This window comes from Peromyscus maniculatus, chromosome 9 (genome assembly GCF_049852395.1).
Source record: "Peromyscus maniculatus bairdii isolate BWxNUB_F1_BW_parent chromosome 9, HU_Pman_BW_mat_3.1, whole genome shotgun sequence".
NCBI classification, from domain to species: domain Eukaryota; kingdom Metazoa; phylum Chordata; class Mammalia; order Rodentia; family Cricetidae; genus Peromyscus; species Peromyscus maniculatus.
This window is the reverse complement of record NC_134860.1, coordinates 112,695,624-112,721,179: the sequence shown is the minus strand read 5'-3', so window position 1 is coordinate 112,721,179 and position 25,556 is coordinate 112,695,624. Positions and strand designations below refer to the sequence as shown.

General features: G+C 37.9%; 1 protein-coding gene across 3 annotated transcripts in view; it reads right to left on the bottom strand.

Annotated features, from left to right (window-relative positions):
• Positions 1 to 25,556, bottom strand: part of Gpc5 (glypican 5) — a 1,351,527-nt gene that overhangs the window by 1,099,484 nt on the left and 226,487 nt on the right. For all 3 annotated transcript variants that reach the window (XM_076545553.1, XM_042285375.2, XM_042285376.2), the window contains exon 3: positions 2,500 to 3,194. In XM_076545553.1, the coding sequence (XP_076401668.1) occupies positions 2,500 to 3,194 (695 nt within the window). The remainder of the gene's footprint in view (positions 1 to 2,499; positions 3,195 to 25,556) is intronic.

The window sequence follows — 25,556 nt, the reverse complement described above, 5'->3', positions numbered from 1 at the left end:
CAAGAATGCTCAGTATTCCTTACTGTGTGAAATCGTTGAAGAGCAGACTCTACTACTAACCAGATTAAAGGGAAGGAGAGAGAGGGAGATAGAGGGAGAGAGAGGGAGAGAGAGGGAGAGAGAGGGGGTGATGGCTGTAATCGTGGACAAGGCAAACCTTACAAGGCCCGGTGCAGGTAACCGCAGTTGTGAGTTCACAACTGCAGTGTCCTTTGCAGCTCTTGTCCTCTGCCTTGTACATACTTCCTATCCTCTTTTCACAGGATGAAAGCTTTCTATAAAATGTATTCTTAAAGCACAAACATGATAGTATTAATTTGAAATACAAAAGTAAACTGTTTAACCAAGGTTTGCCCAGACCAGGGAAAGAAAATAGCAGGTGGTCACACTATCCAGCCCCAGCAACTGACCAATATTACCCCAACCAATCCATCCCTACCATCCTTGTCACACAAGCCAAATTCAGATCTCACACTGTTAGTAGTTTGCCAAGGGTCCTGGTAGAAAATGCTGAACTTAAAAGCATGCATGCCCACTGGAGTCCTGTGTGACTTCAGCCTTTGAAATAGGAAAAATAGATGAATTTCTACATGATAGATTTTAAGGACAAAAAAAGGCACTCTGGCTCCCAAAAATGTGTGACAAAAAGGACCTGAAGTGTCAATTCTCTTACATGTATCAGAAATCTCTGGCCCAAGATTCTAACGAGAATATCACAAATTAAACATAAAATGTGAGACTCGGAGAGATGGCTCAGGGGTGAAGAGCACTTGTTGCTCTTGGAAAAGAACTGGGTTTGAATCTCAGCACCCACATGGCAGCTCGCAATGTCTGTTACTTCCAGAAGCCTCTTCTGACTTCTGCGGACACCAGGCACATGCATAGTACACATATACATGCAGGCAAAGCGCTCAGATACATAAAAATAATAAAATAAGTAAACATTTTTAAAAGAAAAAAATGAGTTCTAGACTTGACCTCAGATTTCTAAATAAATACATTCCCTCTGGACATACTTGTCATCATAATATGGATATAATATTTCCAGTCCAAATTTTAAAACTATAAATTCTTGTTGGATTGTTAAGTCCTTTTAGAAGTCTATCCTATATTTTATTTACATAAATAGAGGAGAAAAGGCCAAGAAATGAGGCTTATTACATCAAGTGGAGAACAAGTCAAGTAGGAGGACATTGTAAAGTGACTATGAAAAAGATACAGTGATAAAGATAGATAGATGATAGATAGATATAGATGTTGATATTTTATATATATTGTTAAAATGTCATAATGAAACCAATTATTTTGAACACTAATTGTAAAATGGCAAAATAAAGGTGTCACTGGGTAGGGACATTAGGCAGAAGACAATCTGAGTCGAAATCCAGTGAATACCACATGCTAATGATGCAACCACCAGAGGGCGCCATTTCTAATTTTCTAAAAGCACCCAAGCAGCTCACAAAGGCTACAGAAAAAAACTTGAAGGTGCTGGTTAAACTCAAACTTTTCACGTCCACCTTCTACCAGAAATGAAGAGTTGACATTCAGATCTCGTGATGAGAATATGTGTTAAGTCAGTAAATCAATGTCAATACAGGAAGATGGATTGTCTTGGTACTGGAGAGTGTTCGTTTATTTCAGGAGAAATGATGTAGGAGAAACATTCACAGCACATCCTATTTCACTCTTTGAAACATGAGAAGCTTTACTGACAGAGCCTGAGAATGTTTTTAAATTGCTCCACAGGAAGCTGGAGGAAGAGAAAATTCTTGCATCCCTTGCCTGATGGTTTTGTTTCAAAAGATTCTTATTTTGCTAGAAATAAAACAAGAAGGTGTATAGACTGGGTTCTGACAGACTGTCACTCCGTCACTTTGTCGAAATCCTAATAAATGCTTGTGCACACCAAGGTATCACGTCTTAACTTCATGAACACATAAGCAGTGTTTTCCCACTCTAAAGCTAGGAAGCTACAACAGCAGCCCTGCAATGGCAGCCCGTCTTTTTATACACAGGTCTAGATACAGTTTGCACACGTAAGACCTTCTCAGAAAGAAATGCTGCAGAGGACACCAGTGGTGTTGTCTCCCAAGCAATAAGGATATTAAAGGGCAGAGACTGAAAACTCTTACCTCCTTTCATGTTACTAGTTAATTTTGCATTTGGACTCAAATCGATGCTGTTCTTGATTTAAACGTAAGCTCTTCCAATTTCACAAAACCATTGGAGAAACTCTGTACTTAATGAGTGAAGTGTTGTTTTAGCTGTTCGAAATTTTGGTGTAAAATAGATATAATGTGATACTTTGAGTCAAACATGCCTATCCATTGATCTTGCTACTGTTTCTCAGAGAATGAATTCACTATGCTGATAAAAAAAAAAAAGGGAAAAAAAACGTGAAGAATAGGACAATAAAATATCACATAATTTTGGGTGTATCCTGACTAGTCTTTGCATTCCAGGAAATTAGCTGGGAGGCACAGAACATCAGCTTACCTGGTCCAGTAGCTTCTGCCCATTGAGGTGTGCCTGCAGAACGGCATCATTGACAAGCAAGTGGAAGTTCAGGAGCACGTGTTCCACATCATAGGTCCCGTGCATCGCATCTGACAGCTCTTCCAAAGACCGGATGTAAGCATGCCAGTGTGGATTAAGCTCTGTCATGTGGGCCAGGCAGCCCCTGACAACATTGAGGCAGTACCCCATACAGGGCTTGCTGAGCAGCAGGCTCTGGCAGTGTGGGCAATACTGCATCCTCAGGAGGGCTCGACTGCACTCCTTGGAGAAGTGCATATGGTCCGTGGTATTGATGACTTCAATGCCCAGATTAAGGGCCTGCAGAAATGTGCGGCTGGGCAGCAGGGACCTTCCCATCTGCCCCATGACTCTTTTGGGAATATTGCCAAATGGACTAACATCCTGGCGGGCCATTCGGATACATTCTGAGTATTGCAGAGAACTGTCAGTCACACCAGGGTTTATGAGATGGTTGTAGACCAGAGGGAAAAGACTGTCAAAAAATCTGTTTACAAATTCTTCGGGATTAACATCTGCACCAAATAAATAGAGCCCTACTTCAGTGAAAAACTCCTGAATAGAAGCAGCAGCCTCCAATGCCATGTTCCGGTAGGTGTTGCAGAAAAGGATACTGGTATAATTCTCTGCTTGTCGGATGAGGGTTTCCAGGGTCTCTGTAACACAGTGAAGGTAAAGGAGAAGGCTTAGTACTCATGTCAAGACATCAGTCCATCTGTCACATGCAGCAGTGAGTGTAATATATCATAACTAGCCCAAGATAAACCCTGATGCACAGTCTACCAAACTGATTTTTCCAAGGAGAATGGCAACATGATGATGCCAGTATACACCAAGTGCATTCTGGGAATGTATCTAAGCCGGCTGAAAAGTGAAGAAACCAAAAATTACTTACACAGGATGGTAGTTTGCAGCTAATTTTTATTATATAGCTATTCATAGTCTGCTTATAAGAAGTTTGTTTTGTTTCATATCCTGGAGTCAATACTTATAAACATTGACAGCATTTAATACTTGATTTCTACTATACTCTCATAGTTTTTCCATCCTACTTCATTTTCAAAATGAAAGTTTATAGATTATATATTAGTTACTCTTAAGCAGGTAGATCCCAAAAGAACAGCTTGATAATCCACAGACCTTTTAATATTTTCAAACTTCAACATAATTAAAATATGCCACTACCATATTCTTTCACTCCTTGTAAATTGTCATGCCTTGTTAAGCAGTGAGAAATATAAGTGATGCTACCTGAAGACAGTAATTTGGAACCCTCTTATCCATTATACTTTGTTGTTCTTAATCTCTTCTTCAAAAGGCTGACGGTGAGATATTTTATTTGTTACCTAAGTAGCTGATGTTTTAAGACCAGCCAACCAAATCTAATATAGTCACAAAGAAAGAGATAATAATCTAAAAGGAAGAGATTGGAGTAATCATTGAGATCAAATGAAATTCCAAACCCTGGCTATTAAAGAGCAGTAAACCACCATGACTATTCAAGTAATTACATTTTATAATTAGACTAATTAATGACACTTGACTATATTGATATATAATTAATCATAAAATATATTCAATAAAATTATCTCCCATAGCAACAACCGCATAGTTATTTTTAATTAGGTTGTAAAAGGCCACAGTCATAATTCAGTAATCCAATCACTGCCTGAGCATCTTATAAAAGAGATGGAGAAAAAGTAAAAAGGAAATAATGAAAAGCAAATATACAAGGGGTGACTCCTAAGAAAGCAGAACTGTACCATGACTGTGCAATAGTGTCTTCGCAAAAAGGGGAGAAAGCAGTGAAGCGTATTCTGAATTTCTCTGAGACTGACTGCTAACTGCATTTCAGACCTCAGTGAGAACTATCAGGGCATGCCTACCCTGCAGTCAAAGGCAACTGCTGTGAAAGGCCACTGCACCTCTGTGTTCCCTCAAACGGATGACTACAAACTCTAGATTGCTAAGGACGTAGGACTCGGTTGTTCATATGCTGTCATGTGAAACAGGTTATCAAGTATGTTCTAGCAACTCAGTGAACATGGGAGGGAATGCAAGTGGGCTGGGAGGCACCATGAATACCGGATTCCCCCAAATGGCCAAACCGATGGTCTGCATGAACGCCCGTGCAGGCTGCAAGACCGCTTCAGAGATCTGTCCTAGTTCAGCAATCCTTATGTCAGGCACAGCTCACGTGATTCCCTCATGGCCAGATATAGAAACACTGCAATAAGGTAAGCAGCCCTCTCTGCTCTTAGAGAGGGTCAGGACCTGTCCCAGGAGGACAGCCCCACCCTCCAGCTGCATCTCAACCAGGACACTGCTGTCCCAGACCCACAGAGTGACTGTAAATGCCACACTGAACTCGGGGCTTGAACTAGAATAAGGCATCTAAGTTTGCCCTTTCCTCCACAGCATGGGCCCACTTTTCTCAGTTGCTTGTGTGTGGAAATTAATTATGACATAGGTCACAAGCAATTATATTTACATTAGTACTTAAACATCAATAACTACAAGTTAATTGATTTTTAAGATAAATGAGACTAGATGAAAAGACACCCCCATATCACATGCATTCCTATGTATTTTCCACATAGGGTTTTTACAATGTTATGGATGTGTTCAGGAAACTGACACCAGCCATAGTACTCTTAGTTGAATGACATTTCAACAAGATCAACACTGTTGATCCTGGCCCCACAAATGCCTTGTCCTTTCTTTGAAAACTCTAGATGAATCTCAGTGATTGTTTTTAATAGCCAAAAGTGAAATATAAAATATTTCTTTTCAAATTCTAACATCATCCATTTGGAGCTACTGACTTAAGACAGTATAAAATTTACTGGTGAATATCCATAACTATATATTTTGCATATTAACTTACTTTATGAAAACAAAATTCAAGAGAATGTATTTGTTACAGCCATTACAGTAAGTGTAGTGCATCCAAACACTGTTTATTGAATTCACTCTGTAACATTGACAACATACTAACTTTGACTACCTTTTGTGTGTGCTATTAAAAATAAAGTACATAATCCTGGTTGTATTTTATTTTAGGGTAGTTCTCCTTTGATCTAATTGCTATTTTCTAGGTGTCTAAACAAAATGAAATTTTGAAGTTGATTTTTTGTGTTAGTTTTTCACAATGTTACTAATGGACCACAGCATAGGGATTTATTTTGCTTTCAATTTGTATTATATCCAATACTTAAAGTGATTGGACTTTAGCCTAGTTTCTATATATTTTCACATATAAAAATACATAAAAATGAAAATCCTCATAATCCCAGTAACCAAGACCTCAGACAGGAGGATCATGATTTTGAAGTTGGTGTTTTCTAAATGTCAAGCCCCAGGCCACCCTGAGTTATGCAGGAAATCCTGTCTCAAAATGAAACAACTTAAAAAGTCAACCCATTAGATGATTTTGATCAATAATTTTTTTTAATGTTGGGTAAACTCAAGGTGAGATTATAAAAACTATTTCTATGCATTAACTTTGAATTTACAAAATTACAATTTTTATCAATAGGCATTAACACTTTTCTTTTTAGAACTGACACTGTGGTATTACCAAGAATTTTAATATTAAATCGACATGTAACAAAGCATTTGCTCCCTTGCAAAATAATTTGTACATAATATCAGTGTGAACAGAAGGTAGGTTAGGTGCTGAATAATTTGTCTAGTGGCTTAACTGTGAAGAATAAGATGCATATTATATTACAAAATTTTATTTTATGTGAAAAATCCACAGGGATGTCTTGCAAGCAGTATCTTTCCATCTTTGTGATATACATTGGAATGATCCATGAAAAAAATAATTTTTTTAAATTTTTTTAAATAAAAAATAAACATTTGCCTACATTTGCTTAAAGAACCTAGTGCTGTGGAATATTAAAGATGTGTTACATTCTTTTATGCTATGGATAATGATGCAAAGATGTGTTGCATTCTTTTAAGTTGCATTTGTTTAACTCTGTAAAGCTGTGTTACTGTGCCTGTCTAAAACACCTAATGGTCTAATAAAGATCTGAATGGCCCAATAGCTAGACAGGAGAAATAGGCAGGACTGGCAGGCAGAGAGAAGGAGAAAAGGAGAGAAGAGAGAGCAAGTGAAAAAAGGAGAAGGAGGTAAGGATGCCAGGAGCCAGCCACCTGGCCACACAACCAGCCATGGAGTAAAAAGGAAAGAAAAGTATATAGAATAGAAAAAGGTAAAAGCCCAGAGGCAAAAGGTAGATGGGATAATTTAAGAAAAGCTGGTTAGAAACAAGCCAAGCTAAGGCTGGGCATTTAGAGGTAAGAATAAGTCTCAGTGAATTTATTTGAGAACTGGGTGACAGGCCTCCAAAGAATGAAAATAAAAACCAATTACAACTTAGTGAGAAAATTACCCAAAATCCTTCTCTGCTTTGTGTTTGCCATTGACTATTTCAGTAGGCATCTCTTCCCGGTGAAATCTATGAAGCCAAAATCACATCTTGTTTCCTTCTTAATGCCAAGTGGTTGAAAGAAGAAAAGGTAGCAACCTAATTACAATTTGATTAAAAAATAAAATTCCTCCTAAACTTATGGGAAAATTCACTTCTCTAAACATAAACCCATTTGTGTAGAATCTCACAGAGACATGTGTTTAAGTGTCTGAAGTTCATGTACATCTATTTTAATTATTGGTGTTAGCATTCTGTGATAACTGCAGGGTAAAACAAAAGTATAGAAACTTTACTTCAGGTGTCCCAGTCCCCACCCCCATTACAGGTATTTTATCATACATGTAAATGATTATTGACATAGAAACCAAGAATTTAAATTCAAATTAAATACTGAAAATAAAGTCAGGTGACCTTGATAAGAAATTAAATTTAACAAACTGAAGTCAATAAAGACTCTTATGTGAGTAACTTTAGGCAGCAAGAGAAAAGTAATCTTCATGAGGCTTTTATTATTTTAAAGATAAATTAACTCCATAAGTAACAATCACAAAACAATAGTTTCAACAACTTCTCCAGCATGACATGAAGAGACAATTTGGGGGTCTTAATACATTTTAATTTTTTAAGCCTTTGAACGTGTTAAAACACAAAATATGAAGTGTTATTTCCAAGGTAAGACTACAGATGTCCCCAGCTAGCGCAATGAAACATGAGAAGAGATAAAACCACGTCAGCCACGGAGAATCAGCTGATGCTTAGCATGTGTATTTAGGTTAAAGAGATATTTTCAGAGTGACTTTACATCTTTGCGCATCAGAGTTCCAAAGTCCCAAAATATGTAACTGCAACAAAACTTTCCTTACTACTCAGTTGCTTCCAAGCTGCATTGTGCCTTATGATATGCATCCCCATTCATTACATTTTAGAGACAAACAGATGGATAAAATTTAAGAATAATTTCTCAATAGTTTTATCATGCATATATTAAAATAAATTTTAACTCTCTCTCAAGCTTTAGAAAATGCTTTCCAATGATTTCAACAGTACCACGTTTAATAATCCTTTTACTCTTCTGAAGAGCACTAAAGGTATAAGAACTGTTGTCATAAGAACTCACATAAAAACACAGCAATTACTTATTTTTCCAGCTTGGAAATGTTTATGATGAATTTGTTCTTCCATTTGCATATTTCCTCAAGTTTTTCAGGAAAGTAAAATGTGTAATAAATGTTCTCTGGAATATTGATTTAATGACATTTAAATGTTATGCATTATGATTTGTAATATAATTCTTCAGAAATTAGTCATCTGTATAAATAAACAGTGACTGGGATATTAATCTGCATCACTAAGAATTAGCATATTGGTCATTAATCTACTAAGACAAGCACTGCAAGGAAAAATGCTTTCTCAAATTTTCTTCCTTTATTTCCCTCTTTGTTAATTTGATCATCACAGTGCATTACACTTACTTCTAGTAGTTCTGCATTCATTTATGTTCTGAAAGTTAATACAGATTCTAGTAAAAAATATAGTTAATAAAGCACTTGCATAGAGCCAAATGACCACATATGTGTGTGTGTGTATACAAAAACAATCACTTCGCACATTGTAGAATGAAGAATTTAAATAAAATTTTCTAGTAGTTTTAAAATACACTCAAAGAAACAATACAGAGACAAGGAACAGCTTCAAATAAACTATTTCTTGCTAGTTATATAATATGGACTTGAAGAGAACAAATAACCAGCACCTTTAGTGATAGCTTTCCTCCTCTCTCTAATTTGTAATTTTGGTTAATTTCATGCTCTAGGACATAGATCTCTTTTATTTAAACAAAATATACCACTTTAACAAACCATAATTCCTGCTTCATTTCTCTTTTTGATATCTCAAGAAAATAAAATGTTTGGCTTCCCCTGGCACTTTGTCCATTTCCTCAAATACATTAAAACCTCATTTCTTTTGACATTCATTCCTTCATTCATCCACCGAGCCACTATTTTTAGAATGTGTTCTAGACACTGAGTAGTCCATACACGTTTACGTGTTAGAAAGATTAGAATCTATAGAGTAGAAAAATAGAAAGGCAAACAAATGGCTATTGTCAAGTATCACAGGGAAAGCCAAAGAGCAAACCCCAAATGTGACAGGAAATAGCTCTAAGTCAATTTATCATTAAACTATTCGAAATAGGAAACTTTCTGAGTTTACCAAATACACTCAACCTACACATAATATTTATTCCTGTGATAGATTTAAATATATATTTATGCAAATGAATTTAGACAAAAATGATTTTCTGCTTTATGGCTATCTTAAACAAGATGAACAAGAAAGCTTTCTCTAAGAATGTAGCATTTGAGAGGGGATTTTCATGAGGAAAGAACCTAGTACAGGAAGATAAGAATCTGGCAAGATCAGAGGACCTGGAACTCAAAGTTTGAGGTGTGCAGAAACCCATCACCAGAACATACAGAATATAATCAATGTGATTGATGCCCTGAAAGGAAAAACAAGAGAAAGCAATGAACCAACAGACAGGAGGCAGATCACAAAGTGACTCGCAGCCCATTATGAGATGTAAAGACCATAGATGAGCAATGGAAGCTACCAGAGAACTTACTACAGAAAAGCAAAGTGTCATGCTTTGTGTTTTAATGGATTTAAGGGTGAAGTGTAAACCACCAGAGCCAAGGCATGGGAAAGCAGGGAGCTCAATTAAAGATGACAGAATTCTGTGCTGTGGAATGGTCTGTATGTCAAATCTGTTGCTCTGATTGGTCAATAAATAAAACATTGATTGGCCAGTGGCTAGGCAGGAAGTATAGGCAGGACTAACAGAGAGGAGAAAAGAAAGAACAGAAAGGCAGAAGGAGACACTGCCAGCCAGCCACTGCCATGACAAACAGTGTGTGAAGATACTGGTAAGCTACAAGCCACATGGCAGGGTATAGATTTATAGAAATGGATTAATTTAAGATATAAGAAGAGTTAACAAGAAGCCTGCCATGGCCATACAGTTTGTAAACAATATAAGTCTCTGTGTTTACTTGGTTGGGTCTGAGCAGCTGTGGGACTGGCCGGTGACAGATTTGTCCTGACTGTGGGCAAGGCAGGAATACTCTAGCTACAATTTTGGGTGACACACATCTGTGTGTTGGATTATCCTCTTGGTGGTGAGATGCACAGCTGCAAGAGAACACATTAGCCATATGTGAAATATAGTTAAAAGGATTTGCTTCTGTTCTGAAGAGTATAAGAGAAAGAGGTAGAGGAACACATGTTCTGGAGCCCAGGCCTGAGCAGTTGGATTCTCGATGGTACTATTTACAGAGAAAAGCCAAACTATGGGACACCATGTCCAAGTTAGAAAATCGAGGGTAAGATTAAAATGCCAGTCAGGAATTGAAATGAAGTTTATTGGTGTATACTGAAGGAAAATAATAAAAGTTTGAAGGGAGAAGTTGAAGCTGTTTGTACAAATTTGGGTAATGAGAAAGCAATCAATGTCATGGTACTAGATGAACTAAAAGACAGGCCAAAAAAAAAAAAAGAAAAGAAAATATGAATTACTAGAAAGTAGAAAGAGAATAGAAGTCAACAAAGTAAATGAAAAAAAAAACAGAAAGGAGAGTATCCCTGGGGTCAAGGGAAGGAAATTCTTCTTCCATCTCTCATATCAAAGGCCACAAGGACAACTGAGATAAGGAGTGCCAACAGCTGGCCACTGCTGACAAGAGGCTGGCTCCTGTGAGAGCTGCCCAGAAAAATGAACACAAAAAAGAGAGCAGACGCTTCCAGCAAGTGCTGGCTGTGGAGACATAGAACCAAGGCAAGCACTCAATGGGGATCTGTAGTCAAAGATTTTGTTGTTCTGAGAAGGGTCAATCTTCCTCAGTCTCCTCCGGGGATAAACTGATAACTGAGCAGTAGAGATGGAATCGAGATGAAAGTCATTTGAATAAGCTAAAAGATGTGATCCTAGACCCTCATGGGAAATGCAAATATTTGACATTCCATAGGTGTGCAAGTTGCCAAGACTGACAGCAAGAGAATTAATGGAAAGAGAATCTGATAATGTGTTCAACTATGGAATTGGTTCAAGAGATTTCTGGCACTGTTTCTTACCAAATGTAATAGCTACTTCTCGAAACTCAGATTCCCCTATTTCCTCCAGCCTTCAAATCTGGAGCCAATGATCATACTACATTCTGAAATCATGAAATATTTATTCCTTTCCTTAGCCAGCATTAAAAAGCAGTAGTCTTGGAACTATATCATCTTCTTTAAAACACAGCACCACCTTTAAAAATGCTGTGTTTATTATTGTGTGGATGCATGTGCACCATGTGGGTGGCAGACATGCCTTATCATGCATGTGGAACTCAAAGACCAACTTTGCAAAGCTGGTTCTCTCCATCCATCTTCTCATAGGTTCTGGAGATCAATCTTTGATCTTCAGCTTGCACACAAGCTTCCTTACCTGCTGAGTGGTTGTGGTGGTTTGAATGAGAATGACTCCTATAGGCTCATACATTTGAATACTTAATCCCTAGTTGATAGAACTGTACAGGGGAAGATTAAGAGATGTGGCATTATTGGAAAAGGTATGCCACTTGGGGCAACCTTTGAAGTTTCAAAAGACTCACATCACTGCCAGTGTGCCATCCTCCTTGCCTCATGCTTCTGGATCAAGATAAAAGCTCTCAGTGATTGCTCTCTCACTACACCTGTCTGCCTGGTGCCATGCTCCCCACCATAATGATAATGGACCCAACTGTCTGACACAGTAAGCCCCCAACAGATTCATTGTTCAATAAGTTGCCTTGGCCATGGAGTCTCATCACAGCACCAGAAAAGTAACTAAGACAGACATCTTGCTAGTCCTTCATTTATAATATCAAATGATACTACAAACGGCTGGTTTCTACATCTAAAAATGTAGCTTAATATTTCTAAGTTTTTTCTTTTTATCTCAGGTTCTCTTATGTTTATAAGAATTTATCAAGAAGCTTGAAGTCATTTTGTCCCAGTGAGATGTATGTATATGCACATATGTATTCATATAAATATGTGCATATTTCTAATTTTCATTTCTATTGCTATGGTACAATACTCTGACCAAAAGCAACTTTATGAAAGAAAGGGTTTTTGTTGTTGTTGTTGTTTGGTTTTTTGTTTTTGTTTTGTTTTAGTTTTTGTTTGTTTTGTTTGTTTGCTTGCTTGCTTGCTTGCTTGTTGGCTTATAATACAAGGTTACAGCCCATCACTGGGGGTAAATTAAGGCATGAATTCAAGAAGGTAGTCACATTCCATCCACAGTCAAGAGCAGAGAGAAACAGATGCACCTACTATAGGCTGGGTCACCTAACAATTGAAACAATCCCCCACAGACATGTCCAGAAGCTAATCCAACCTAGATAATTCTTCATTGAGATTCTTTCCAAGTGAATCCATGTGTGTCAAGCGAAAGTAAAAACTAACCAGTGTGTGTGTGTGTATGTGTGTGTGTGTGTGTGTGTGTGTGTGTGTGTGTACATGTGACTTAAAATTTTATTCAAACTAGAAAGGGAAGTAAATGTGGAATTGCATTAGAAGAATAAGTAGTTACTTTTGAGTCTCTATACGCGTAATGCATGACTGAACAACTTACAGGAGGAGGTAGAAAAGACATGGTAGAGTTTATGGCAGCAGAAGCCTGTGTCCAAGACTTTTTACACTCCCATAAGACAGAACAAAGAGCAGGTGGTAGCTGGTAGCTATCAAAAGCCAGGCTTTTGAGACCAACTTGTAACAGGTAGGCCAGCCCTTGTAAAGGTTCAAATGATCCTGGAGAGGGGCATGGCAAACTCAAATTATAACAAATAGATTACTTATTTTATAAAGAAAAATGTCTACATTTTCAAAAAGAAAACTTTAGTGAGAACACTCATTGTTTTACATCATTGCAAATTTCAGTAATGTCTGGCTTAATGGGAAAGACTTGATGGAAACTCTAACAGTTGGTTGTTTTGCTTGAGAAATATGAAAAAGAAATTCAACATCACATAGATATTTGACATTATTTAAGACTGTTGTTAACATTATTTTGCATTACATAAAAACAAGGTTATTAGATGTTTGTCCAAGGTTACATGCAACATTAAAGTCTAGGAATGGGCTTTCTTTACTACGTTAATTAAAATCATTTTGTTTTTTTGCATTATAAATTATTCTGTTATTCATGATAAGATCTGTCATGTACTGACATTTGGAAAATGTTGGTACACAGGTTATGTAGATTTCTCTAAAGTTGACATACTTTGCCACATTGTAAGTATGACAAAATCATTATCATGGGAAAAATAAATTTATTATCTAAATATTCAAGTTTATCTTAAAGTTGAATTCTGATCACTATGGTTTGGATAAATGTTTCCCAAAGGTACATGTATAAAAGACCTGTTCTCCAAGGCTGGGTAATTGCCTCAGGAGTTAGGTGTGGTGGTATTGTGTTCCCCAAAATATTGTGCACCCTAATAAACTTATCTGGGGTCAGAGAACAGAACAGCCACTAGACACAGAGGCTAGAAAATGGTGGCACTCATGCCTTTAATCCTAGCATTCCAAAGGCAGAAATCCGTCTGGATCTCTGTGAGTTCAACATCACATTGGAAACAGCCAGGCATGGTGACACATGCCTTTAAACCCAGAAAGTGAGTTTTTAATCCCAGGAAGTGAGGGCAGAAAGCAAAAAGGTATATTATTGGTGAAATTATTAAGGCCACTCCACGTAGTTAAAAGGGAGGTTTATTTTGTGGGGTAACTTACAAGTGAAGAGATTGTTTACAGCGCCTGGGAAAGGTGTAGCAAAGTCCAGTGGTGTTCTCTGGGGAACTTTGCTCAGTCTACCTTCAGGAACCAAGAGAGCCGGCACATTGGATCTTGGGTCTTCAGGGTCCTCCCTTGGCCCCACCTTGTAGGCATGACAGTTACTGAAGCCTCAATGGAGGTTGGAACTTCCAGACCAAAGCTGGAATGGCTACCCACTACACTATGTAAGGTGTGAAAATCAGGAACTAGGCTGGTTAAGAACTCAGGCTTCTAGCAGCAGTTCAGCTGAGAGCCATTCTGGATGAGGACTCAGAGGCTTCCAGTCTGAGGAAACAGGATTAGCTGAGAACTGGTGAGGTGAGGTAGCTGTGGCTTGTTCTGCTTTTCTGACCTTTCAGCATTCACCCCAATACCTGGCCTCAGGTTTGATTTTATTAATAAGACCCTTTAAGATTCCTGATACAGTTAGGAGTACTTGATGCTCTGGTAGAGGACCAAAGTTTAGTTCCTAGCACCCACATGATGGCTCACAATTGTCCATATCTCCAGTTCCAGAGGATTCAATGCCCTCTTCTAGTCTCTGTGGGCACTGCATTCACATACTGCACATGCCTGTATTCAGGCGAAACCCTCATATGCATAAAATAAGACCTGATTCCCAGGATGACCTTAATGTCATCTTTGGAAGAAAGGGACTTTGGTGAAGTCTTTAGTTCATACAAAATGGGGTAGGGAAGATCATTGTAGGGCTTTAGCCCTATCACCACCATACATACTCATCTGGGGCTCTATGGCTGATGCGGTAACCAATTTTGCTATGATATCCACTCCCACCAGGATGTGTGACTTCCTTCAGCCCCAAAACATGGGGCCTGTGACCATGGATTTGTACCACCAAAACTACAATCCATAATAAACCTCCCTTCTATTTAAGTTAGATATCTCAACTATTTCATTATAGTGATAAAAGGTCTACTGAATACAACTATCATTAACAAAATATAGAGTGAGTCTATTACCTTGAAATTATAAACTCATTTGTTCAATCTTAAAAAAAATGTTTGCCAAATCACAAATTTGAGTCACTATAACTTGGTTTTTCTGAAGAAATAAAATGGTATTTGTGACAAAAGGGTGGTTAGTTGAACCAGCATCTCAAATAACTGTAAAAGTGGTCTTTATTGAGATATCCATTATATTTGATCAGAAAACAGATGTGCTTTATGCATTTTTCTCATTTTATCACACCTACTGTGAAAAAATGTGTTAGTGGACCCGAAGGTGTATAGTTAGCAAAATGAATAGTATTTCTTTGTTCAAAAGGATTTTGTCAAGTGAAACTGCAAATTTAAACTCTATATGGTGGTTTGAGAGAAAATGGCCCCCAAATGGAGTGGCAATATTAGGAGGTGTGGCTTTGTTGTAGTAGGAATGGCCTTGTTGGAGGAAGTGTGTCACTGTGGAGGTGGGCTTTGAGGTCTCATGTATGCTCAAGCCATACCCAGTGTTTAAGACAATTTCTTGTTGCCTGTCAGTGAAGATGTAAGAACTCTCAGCTCCTTCTCTAGCACCATGTCTGGCTACATGCCACCTTGTTTCCCACTATAACAATAAATGTTTTTCTTTATAAGAGTTGCAATGGTCATGGTGTCTCTTCACAACAATAGAAGCCCTAACTAAGACATTGTTTTCAGTATAAAGTATATACAGATCTCCATCATGGTTTGGAGCCATTAATTTAGCTTGTGCCAAACCCCAGTAGATGACTCAATTATATTATTAAGGCATGTTTTATCTCACAGGTATCCTGGCAGGTCTCCAGAGCACTACATAATATTTCAAGACTTTTCTCAGAGGCTTTCATCTTTACCTGAGATCTAACCACTTTCAAATTTTTATATAATAACTTGGACTATCTTTCTCCTTTGCCAAAGACCCCCTACCAAGCCTCCATACTTTTGGGAAGCCTTATTTTTCATATAAGTACCATCCTTTAACTTTTATTTCCAACAATTACTTTGTCATCAATAAATATCCTTTTTAGTTTCCTCAAGTGCTCCCACTTCTCATTCAGCCAACTTTCCCACACTCCAGCACTGAGATTCTACTTTTTCTTAGTTCTCTACATGTATTTAAGTGCAGGTTCACTCCAGGACCATATCTAAACTGGATAAACCCGAGACAATCAAAAGAATTTCAAGTGCATTATGAGATCTTCAAAGCATACCTGAAAGGATAGATGGATTCTAAATTTTGCTGTGATATCACGGCATTCTAAACTGAAAGGAAACTGATGTGAACTAGATTGACATATGCCCTCCTACTACATAAGAACTCACCTCAATCTTTCCTTTTACACTAACATTCAACAGATACACAAAAGGACAGTTTCTACCTAAACACTCCTAGTGTCTTCCACCACCTGCTCTGTTTAACTTCCTTAGCCATCATATTTATTTTAGATGAACACATATGTTACAAATAATATCCTTCATTTGAGGAATTATCATTAACTTATATGTGCTTCTTAGTGTTAGAAAATTCTGTGGATAATTTTCCCAAAAGCATTTTACTAAAGTGCATCATAATTTCTTATACCTTCCTCATGTTCATGCCACAGCTATTGGAACATTCTTTACAGGGTGCTGTTAAAAACCACATCTGTCTATTCCTGTTAGGCTATAATAAACATTAAGGAGTTAAAGTGCACAACACAAGAAGCCATAGGAAAGTCTATGTCATATGAAAATTCATGTGAATTTACTGAACCTCAGTATTGATGTGTTCCAGTACTCACATGCCTTATACACAGAAACTTTGAAAAGTTCTCTAAATTCAGTCTGGAACCTGGTGATTTTCAAACATCTTGGCCATGACCCCAACAGATCTGCTAGATCACATTGCCAAGAGTCCATTTGAGTGCTTCCTAACTTACAGGTGAGCAAACAGAGAGAGAAAGAATTGGAAGTACCCACTACTGAGTTGCAGACAGTTTAATAAATACACTGCTACTACCTTGACAGGAGAAACTCCTGCAGAAGCCAGGCAATCTTTTAGACCATTACATTCTTTCCAAATAGCAGGAGGAAAAATTGCAATACTTTCTGATAACTGCAATGGGTTATAAAGCACAAAATCAATCAGACCAGGAGGAGTCCGCTTCACTACAGAATGCATTCTTGCTTTCATAGCTGTTCCCACAAAGTACTCCACCAGAAGCACAGTCAAAAGTATAAAGAACAGAGAGTTACAATTATGTGATTAACATTAGGCTGAGGGCAGTTCTTTCTAAATTCACTAGAAATCTAAATTTTATTTAATTTTTTAAATGTATTATACAGTGTTTGTGTGTGTGTGTATGTGTGCGTGTGTGTACATGTGCTTATCCATTTTCACGCATGTACAATAGCCATATCTGGAGGTCATAGGACTTGCTGACATCTGTTCTTTCCATCTGCCATGCAGGCTCTGGAGAGCTAGCTCAGGATGTTCAGATTTGGCAGCAAGTGGCCTTACCCACCAATGCATCTCACCAGCCTGAGCTATAAACTGAAAAATATACTTCAAAGATATTAGATTTTACTAATCTAAATTTTAAATTGTGAATTCAATGATATGAAATATAGATTTTTTTTCTATAGAAATGTCTCAGTTCTAAAGGAACTGCCTTCCATTTCATTGGTTTTAAAATAAGGGTGGAAAGCTATAACTGCTACTGCCTAGCACAGTAACGACAAAGTGTTTGCAGTGTAGGAACAGAAAAGAACTTGACAGACACAGAACACAGCACCCCCAAGGCCTTCATCACCAGCCCCGGAACTTTGGTCTCCATTCTATTCCATACAGACTGAACCTTCCTAACTGTTCTCACTCCATGCTACCATGTTTAATGCAGCCCAAACAGTGGCTATGTAGCTAACATATCAAACCCCATACACCTGGAGTAAGAGAAAAATCTGTCTCTTAAAGTGTGTGTGTGTGTGTGTGTGTGTGTGTGTGTGTGTGTGTAAATTTGAAAGCCATTACATTGAAGGTAGCGTCACTGAGGAAGGAACTTATCAGTGGGAACTTTAAGGATCTCACTGAGTCCTATACAGCTCCTTAGCATCGCCCTACTTTGGATTCCTTTAATTTTCGAGATTATAATAAAATTCCATCATTTCTTCTTCTCTCCAAATCCTCCAATATACCCTTGTTGTTCTCTTTCAAATGCATGGCCTCTTTTTTTCATTGTTATATGTATATGTGCATATACATATATATTCTTAAATATAACCTGCTCAGACTGTATAATGTTACTCAGATGTATGCTTTCAGGACTGACTATTAGGTATTGGAGAACACACTGATGTGACCTTTCCTGGAGAAGACTTTCTCCTGCTTTAAGCATTTCTTACTTGCCTGTAGTTCTTTGTGGAGGGCTGAGGCCTCCAGGGCTTATCTCAAGTCCACTTTGGCTTGTCTGTCGGTGTTAGTACTGTTCAGCTCACATTTGGGCAGTTGATGACAGTCTATGGATGTAGCTTATTATGTTACTAGAAGACACAATTGCATAGCAAACTCCCTAATCCTCTGGCCTTTCAATCCCATCACCCACCCACCCCCACTCCCAGAATGTTCCCAAGCCTTAGGTGCAGGAGGAGTTGTATTGTAGATGTGTCTTTTGGAATTGGGCTCCACAACTCTGCATTTTGATTGGTTGTAGTTTTCTGTAATGGCCTCCATCTGTTACAAAGAGAAGTTTCCTTGATCAGAGGTGAGGACTGCACTTATTTGTAGGTGTAAGGATAAATGTTTAGATTATAGTTGAGGATTATGTTGGTCTAGTAAAATGATGGTTGTAGGTTCTCTTCCAAGATCCGTGACTTCACTAGCGCTGAGCTTTTTGAGAGAATTACCCGTGGTGCATCCTATGCCACTTTTGCGATGGTTTCTAACACCATTGCAAGCAATATTTATGTGGACACTGTGTCTCTCCTTGCTGTTTGTAGTAAAAGTCTTCCTTATAGCTGCACTTAACTGTGATTTTGTTTCAATTTTCATATGAATTTGTCTTCTACACAACATGAAGCTTGCCCACACACAAGGCAGACCCAGATTGTGTCCCTGAATCCAGCAATAGCCTCACAGTAGTGGTCTCTGTGCTGAGATGTTGGGAAACTGAGGGCCAGCTCACTTCCCACTCTGTCATGTTCAGTGAAGCCTGTTCCCCACACCCCTCTCTGGATGAAGCTGCTGCTGCGTTGTCTCCTGCGCCCACATAGAGCTTATGGCAGCGCTTTCAAAGCCACAATACAGTTAGGAAAATCCTTAGTTATCTTCAATGCATCAAGCCCATTATAAGGTTCAGTGTGATTAAGTTATTCGAAGAGGATTTATTGTGCTTTAGGGAAGCTACTAAAGGAAAAAAAACCTTGGTAAAGTTTCACCAAAAGCATTTCAGTAGGCATACATAATTTCATGTAGTTAAATCACTCAGAGTTGCTACACAGGATGCCACCCTCATTTCAGAGTACACTAAAAAACTATTTTTCATAATGTCTCTAAATACATTTATCATATACATTATAGAATATAGTTCTATAGTACCAGATATGACTAAACATTATGTAATATTAAAATTGCCAAAGGCCTCAGTTGCTTATAGACAAATCTCTTACATCTTCATGGCCACACTTTAACAGTTTTGAGTCACATCAAGACATTCATGTTCAGTGTACCTTGGATGAGGTTCATGAATCTTTCTTTTCCTCAGGCATTTGACACTCTGGTATCTGGTGCTTCTAAAAGTCTAGACTCCCTACGAGGATACACAGCGTTCTTTGTTGGGTAGAGTCTAAGCCATTTTTCCAGTCTCTTTTCTACTCTTCCCCCTCTTCCTTTTAGCTCTCCCTACCTATAATCTTTCAGTGATACCGCCCATGGAGTTGATGCTGCAATCACAGTCAAGTGGTGTTGTGTTGGCTTTGTCACGTCTTCATACATTTCCATTTCTTCTTCTTCACTTCTCTACATAGAGCACTCATACTTGTCACTAAGAGCAAATAGCATCTTTTGCAGGAGGCTTTGCATGCTGATCTGTCATCCCAGACACTCTTTATATTGATGAATTCCAAAAACCACATGGACTGTGCAACAAAATATTTTGAAGAACTTTTGCCTGTACTGAACATGTACAGGCATTTTCCCTTGTCACTCACCCCTAAACAAGTTTTAGAGTGGTTACATTTCACAAGGTATTAAAAGCAATCTAAAGATGATTAAAATATATGAAAAGTGTATTGGGATATTCTCAGCTTAATTGGTTTAACAAGTAAGATGTCACAGGTAAGTGTAACACCCACAACTATTCAGAGAAAGTGACTTCAGCAAAATGTCAATACATGAAGAGAGTCACAAGGGGAGCATGTGCTTGGAGTGATAAGAATGACTTTTAAATATGTTAGAGACAGAAGTGTGTGCTTTGCTACCATACCACTAACTATACTGTCTCCAATTGTTCAGCAAAGCTTTTTCATACAGACATACTGAGTTGGTTTCCAGGCAGGTCTGAAGAACAAAGTCTTCAGTTCCCTCATCTAGCATCATGGAAGTAAAGACAGGAGAGTATCTGCAGAAAGGGTGGCAGCGGGCAAACTTCATGTCAGAGTTGGATTGTGAATCTAGAGAACAAAGTAGTGATGTGGACATGCATTCTCTGGAAATACATAGAAACAGTGGACTGAACTTCCTATTCACTTAGAAGGCAGAAGATCAAAGTTACACATGGGCGATGGGCAGGGAGCTCACTGTTGGGACTCCACAACCCTGTGTTCATCTCTAACATTACACTGACCTCCTGGACTTTGGGCAGGCTATTTAACTTTTCTCTGTACCATTTCTACATTTATAAGGAAGTAAAAGAGACTATGCATACTTCATGGGGTTGAAATTATGGATGGGTCAGGTAACCATAATTTAAAGGACCCCAATCAATTCCTATAAGTGCTAATCTTTCTTAATACAAGAAGAATAAAAGGTTCTCAAGAAAACTTACCTGCTACATCAAATTTTCTTCCCTCTTTGATGTATATAAAAAGCATTTACACTTACAAATATTATAGGCATGAGGCTCATTGGATTTTTATGCACAAACTGTAAAATTAAATGTTATAATAATATCACCCAATGTTACGTGTTTTTATTTCTTTATCAGCTAGTCTTTCTGCTCCATCTCATGGTTAATAGGAATGAAAATGTAAAAATCATATCATAAATTCTAGGATGAGAAAAGAATTAAAGTTCTTCCTTTGGGACACATCAGGGAAGACACAGAAGGACCATCAAATAATACAGAAAAATTTCCCTATTTGAAACTGTCCACACCACACACAGTGCCCTCTGAAGGAGTGTTCTTCACATGCATCATTATTTTCATTCATTTCTTGGTCCTCCTATGAATTGAAGCCCCCAAAGATAGTCTATGTTAAAGATTCTACATGGCACAATAACTGATTAGAAGTCCATGATTGCAAATTTGGAATGTTACAGATCTACAGTTAAAACTGTCACATCTTTAGTCCTCATAGTAATCATTCATTTCCCATCAATGTAATATCCTTTTGACAGGCAGATAAAACCGCTGTAATATAGTCTTTGAGAACCACTAGGATATACCAAAACCAAATGCTAAGAATGTCACCAGGTAGCATATAGTCTAGCATATCCATTCAGTGCAGCACTGCCTATGTTTTTCTTGATCATTTTATATAATTTTGACATTTCAGTATATAAATATAGATATAGATATAGAATATGCATATATATAATATACAATATATGTGACAAAAATAAAAAGAGCACCTGAATTTGAGAGACAGCAAAGTGGGTACATGAAAAGAATTGGAGAGAGAAAAAGAAAGAGAGGAAATGATGCAATTGTAAGTTCAAAAATTAAAAATTATTATAAACTAGAAAACTAAACTATAACTGATTTTTCGCCACTCTGTCTATCTGATATCCTCCCCTCAGTGAATTTAGTAAGTACTTTGATATATGACTTTCTTCTGTTTGGTGACTATAAAAAGTCAGCTGTGGTGGTTTGGAAGAAAATGCCCCAAAGGAGAGTGGCACTGTTAGGAGGTGTGGCCTTGTTGGAGGAAGTGTGTCACTGGGGTGGGGGGTAGGCTTTGAGGTCTCTTTTGCTCAAGCTTCCCTCAGTGTGACTGTCAGTTGACTTCCTGTTGCTTGCAAGATGTAGGAATCTCAGCTATTCCTCGAGCACCACATCTGCCTCTATGCCTCCATGCTCCCCACCATGATGATAATGGACTAAACCTTTGAAACTGTGAGTGAGTCACCCTCAATTAAATGTTTCATTTGTAAGAGTTGTCATGGTCAAGGTGTCTTTGCACAGCAATAAAAACCCAAACTAAGATTTCCACCTAATAGCTTCCATAGTGGTACTTGTCATTTGGCCATGCTAACGCCATGGTACAGGACCATAATCACTTGCATCACTTGTGTTTGGCACAGAATAATCTTTTATTCCACTTGGAGTGAGGGCTGTGTTTGGGTCAACACTCTACTCAGCTGTGAGATGCTTGAGAGCAAGCGCCAAGGTGTCCCCAGAAGAAATGGCTGATGTACATATGCCCAGCAGGGACTTCACTGGTGTTGGCCACTCATCACTGACCTTTGCTGTCACTCCCCGACTTCCAGTGCTGCATTGGCTAATGGGAGTCAAAGCTCTGCTTTAGTGAATTCTGAAGAAGAGAGAAACTGAAGGGTAGAGTTTGATTTGGAAAGTTATGAATATTTTATTTTCTTTACCACAAAAGATTATCAAAATAACAAAGGAAAAAAGAAAATTGTCTGAGTTCTTTTGATCTGTTTTTTCAGCTCAGTTCAGAACTGCCTGTGTTTTTATTGATTGTTTTGACATTTCTATTAAGTTGGGCTTTGCTTGTTTTTTAAATGTTGACTCTGATATTTTTTTCACCTTTTTTGGGCCCGGAGCGAGAAGAGGGGTATGGGTGGGCGGGTTGTTGGTTTCACAGAGGATGGTAGATTAATGAAGCAGGGCCGATGTAACACAGGCCATCCTCAAATGCATAATATAGCTCACACTGTCCCAAACTTACAACCGTTCCACATTAACCTCTCCAGTGCTGTGGTGTCAGGTGTGTCCCAATGTCACCCTGTGGTATTGGATTTAATTGCCAATGCAATGATATAATAATCTTTCTGCTGTTTAGCATATCTTTCAAAAATTCCGACTCCTTCTTGTTTCCCTCCATTTGTCCCTAGCCAACATAACTCTGCTTATACTCCCCTCTTGTGTGGCAAACCCTCAACCCTTACTCACACACAACACCCTTCTGGTGTGGCAAACCCTTGACCCTTACAAACACACAACTCCCCTCTGGTGTGGCAAACCCCAACCCTTACACACAACTCTCAATCATTTCACAGATACCTTTTCCAGAATCACTCCCCAGACTAGCTGACTTTGATTCTGTGCTAATGTTGCATTCCTGCACACATGACTTCAGCATTTCACATAGTCATAACATACAATATACATCCACACATATGTATGAATATACACACCATATATAGTCAGAGTCCAAAGGCAGTGGAAAGTTGAGTTTCTACTAAAAAATAAATCACACAGAAAGAAATAAGTCTATCTTATTTGGCTTTTTATTTTAAGTGGGCCTTCAATGATTTAATGAAACCCACCAATATTGGCAAAGGCAATCTATGTTAATCATTTTCCTTATCCAAATTTTAGTCTCATTAAGAAACATTCCAACAAAACACCCAGAAATAATGTTCAACAAAATACTTAGGTATTCTGTAGGCAAGCCATTTGACACATAAAATTAACCATTATACCTTCATAACATTCAGTATTTGGAAATAACAGAGAAGATTTGATTGTCCTTTCTTAGAGCTAAAATTGAGTGGCATACATATGGCTTCTGTTACAAAATTAAATTGGTAACACTAAAAATAATTAACTAAAAGTGTCATTCTCTGGATTATTCTATAAGAAACATTAGTGTGGGAGAGCTAGTGACTTAAAAAAAAAACTCCCTTTTGTTGATTCTAGAACAATGCAAGATGTGAAAGACAAGAGAAGAAATGGTCATTACTGCAATGATGCTGTTAGATTTCTTTTGTTTGCCAGGAGAATCAGCATTTGATTCTATCTTCAGTCAATAATTGCCCCTAAGTACCCATGAAGGTCAAGTGCTAAATCTTAGATCAAAGATTTCTATGGAGAGACATGACAGTTAAAGAAATATATATATATAGAAAAAAAATAGATAATGAAGCATCAACAGGGAGCAGTGGCCCTCTTCTGAGCAGTAGTATGACAGTCACAGCTTTAACAACCCCCCACCCCCAGGAAAAGCACAACAAGAAAGAACTGGATTCTCCACTTTTTATAAGAACAGTTAAATAATTCAGATACCTTTGGGGTACTTTTTATTATAGTATCTCAAGAAGGACTGGGATGGTTAAGTTGTTAAACTGAAAGAATCTAGAAATACTTGGGAGAGAATAATCTGTAGGACCATGACTGGAAGATTACCTCAGTTATATGAATTAATGTAGGAAGGTCCAGCTTGACTGAGTGGGACTGTTTCCTGGGCAGGCGATCCCGGACTACCTAGGTTGGGAGAACTAGCTGAACACTAACAAATATTTATTATTCTCCATTTCTAGACTATAGATCCAATGTGTTTAGCTGCTCCTAGTTCTGCCTGCCTTGACCTCCTCATCATGATGGACTATACCTTGAACTATATTTTATCACTGCAACAGGGAAAGAAACTAAGACTCAGATCATAATTCAACCTGAGAAGAATGAAGTTAACATCTGGTATTTATTTGAGGAATTCTGTTAGCACAGAAGTTCAAGACAGATAATCAGTCACCTGATAGCATTTAGTCACTGAGAAATGTTGTGAAAAGTTAAATTTTTGAGAGAAAAAGTATGAAAACATAGGGATTCCCTTTTGATTAAATATATTGCAGCTCAAAACATAATGTCACTCACGTTTCTAGACTATTCCCATCACCTAGCATAACTGTAAAACATATCACTGAAGTTGAGTGTGAACATGAAAATATGAAATTAGCAGAGGTGACAAATAAACCAAACCAAAAATATATCCTTGGGCTTATATTAATTATATCAACCAAGGCAAATATTGCCAAAGTTAATCAACTTAATTAGGGTTAACTTGTGCTCAGTGCAGTAATTATGCCTACATATCAAAAGCAAAGCTCATTGAGATGTCTAAGTTAACTCTAATTATCCTTTGTGATCACTTCCTGGGATTTAATTGCTTACCAATGTCAAACATAGAGAGAAATACCAAACGGCATGAACCCTAGCTGTCAAGATGCCTTTCTGGATGCTTTCACTCCAGGAAAGTGAAACATCCAATCACTTTTAAAACACCCTATCACTTTCTTTACAGGAGAAAATATTTTGGCAATTTCATGCCACGCTAGTTCATTTTTCAAAATTGTCTGCAGTCTGGGAGAGATAATCATGCTGAAGCTATTCCCAGGAACTAAAGAATAGTCTTAGAAATTATTTCATATTCCACAGTTATACTGCAGAGTTTATGTTACACTCTCAAATGGGCTTCACCTCAGCAACAGCCTTCAAGATTATTGACTGGTACAAATGAGAAGGAGAAACACAACAGTTGCCGGTGGATCACTGGAGTCACTGCAGATTTAGATTTCTAATTAAAA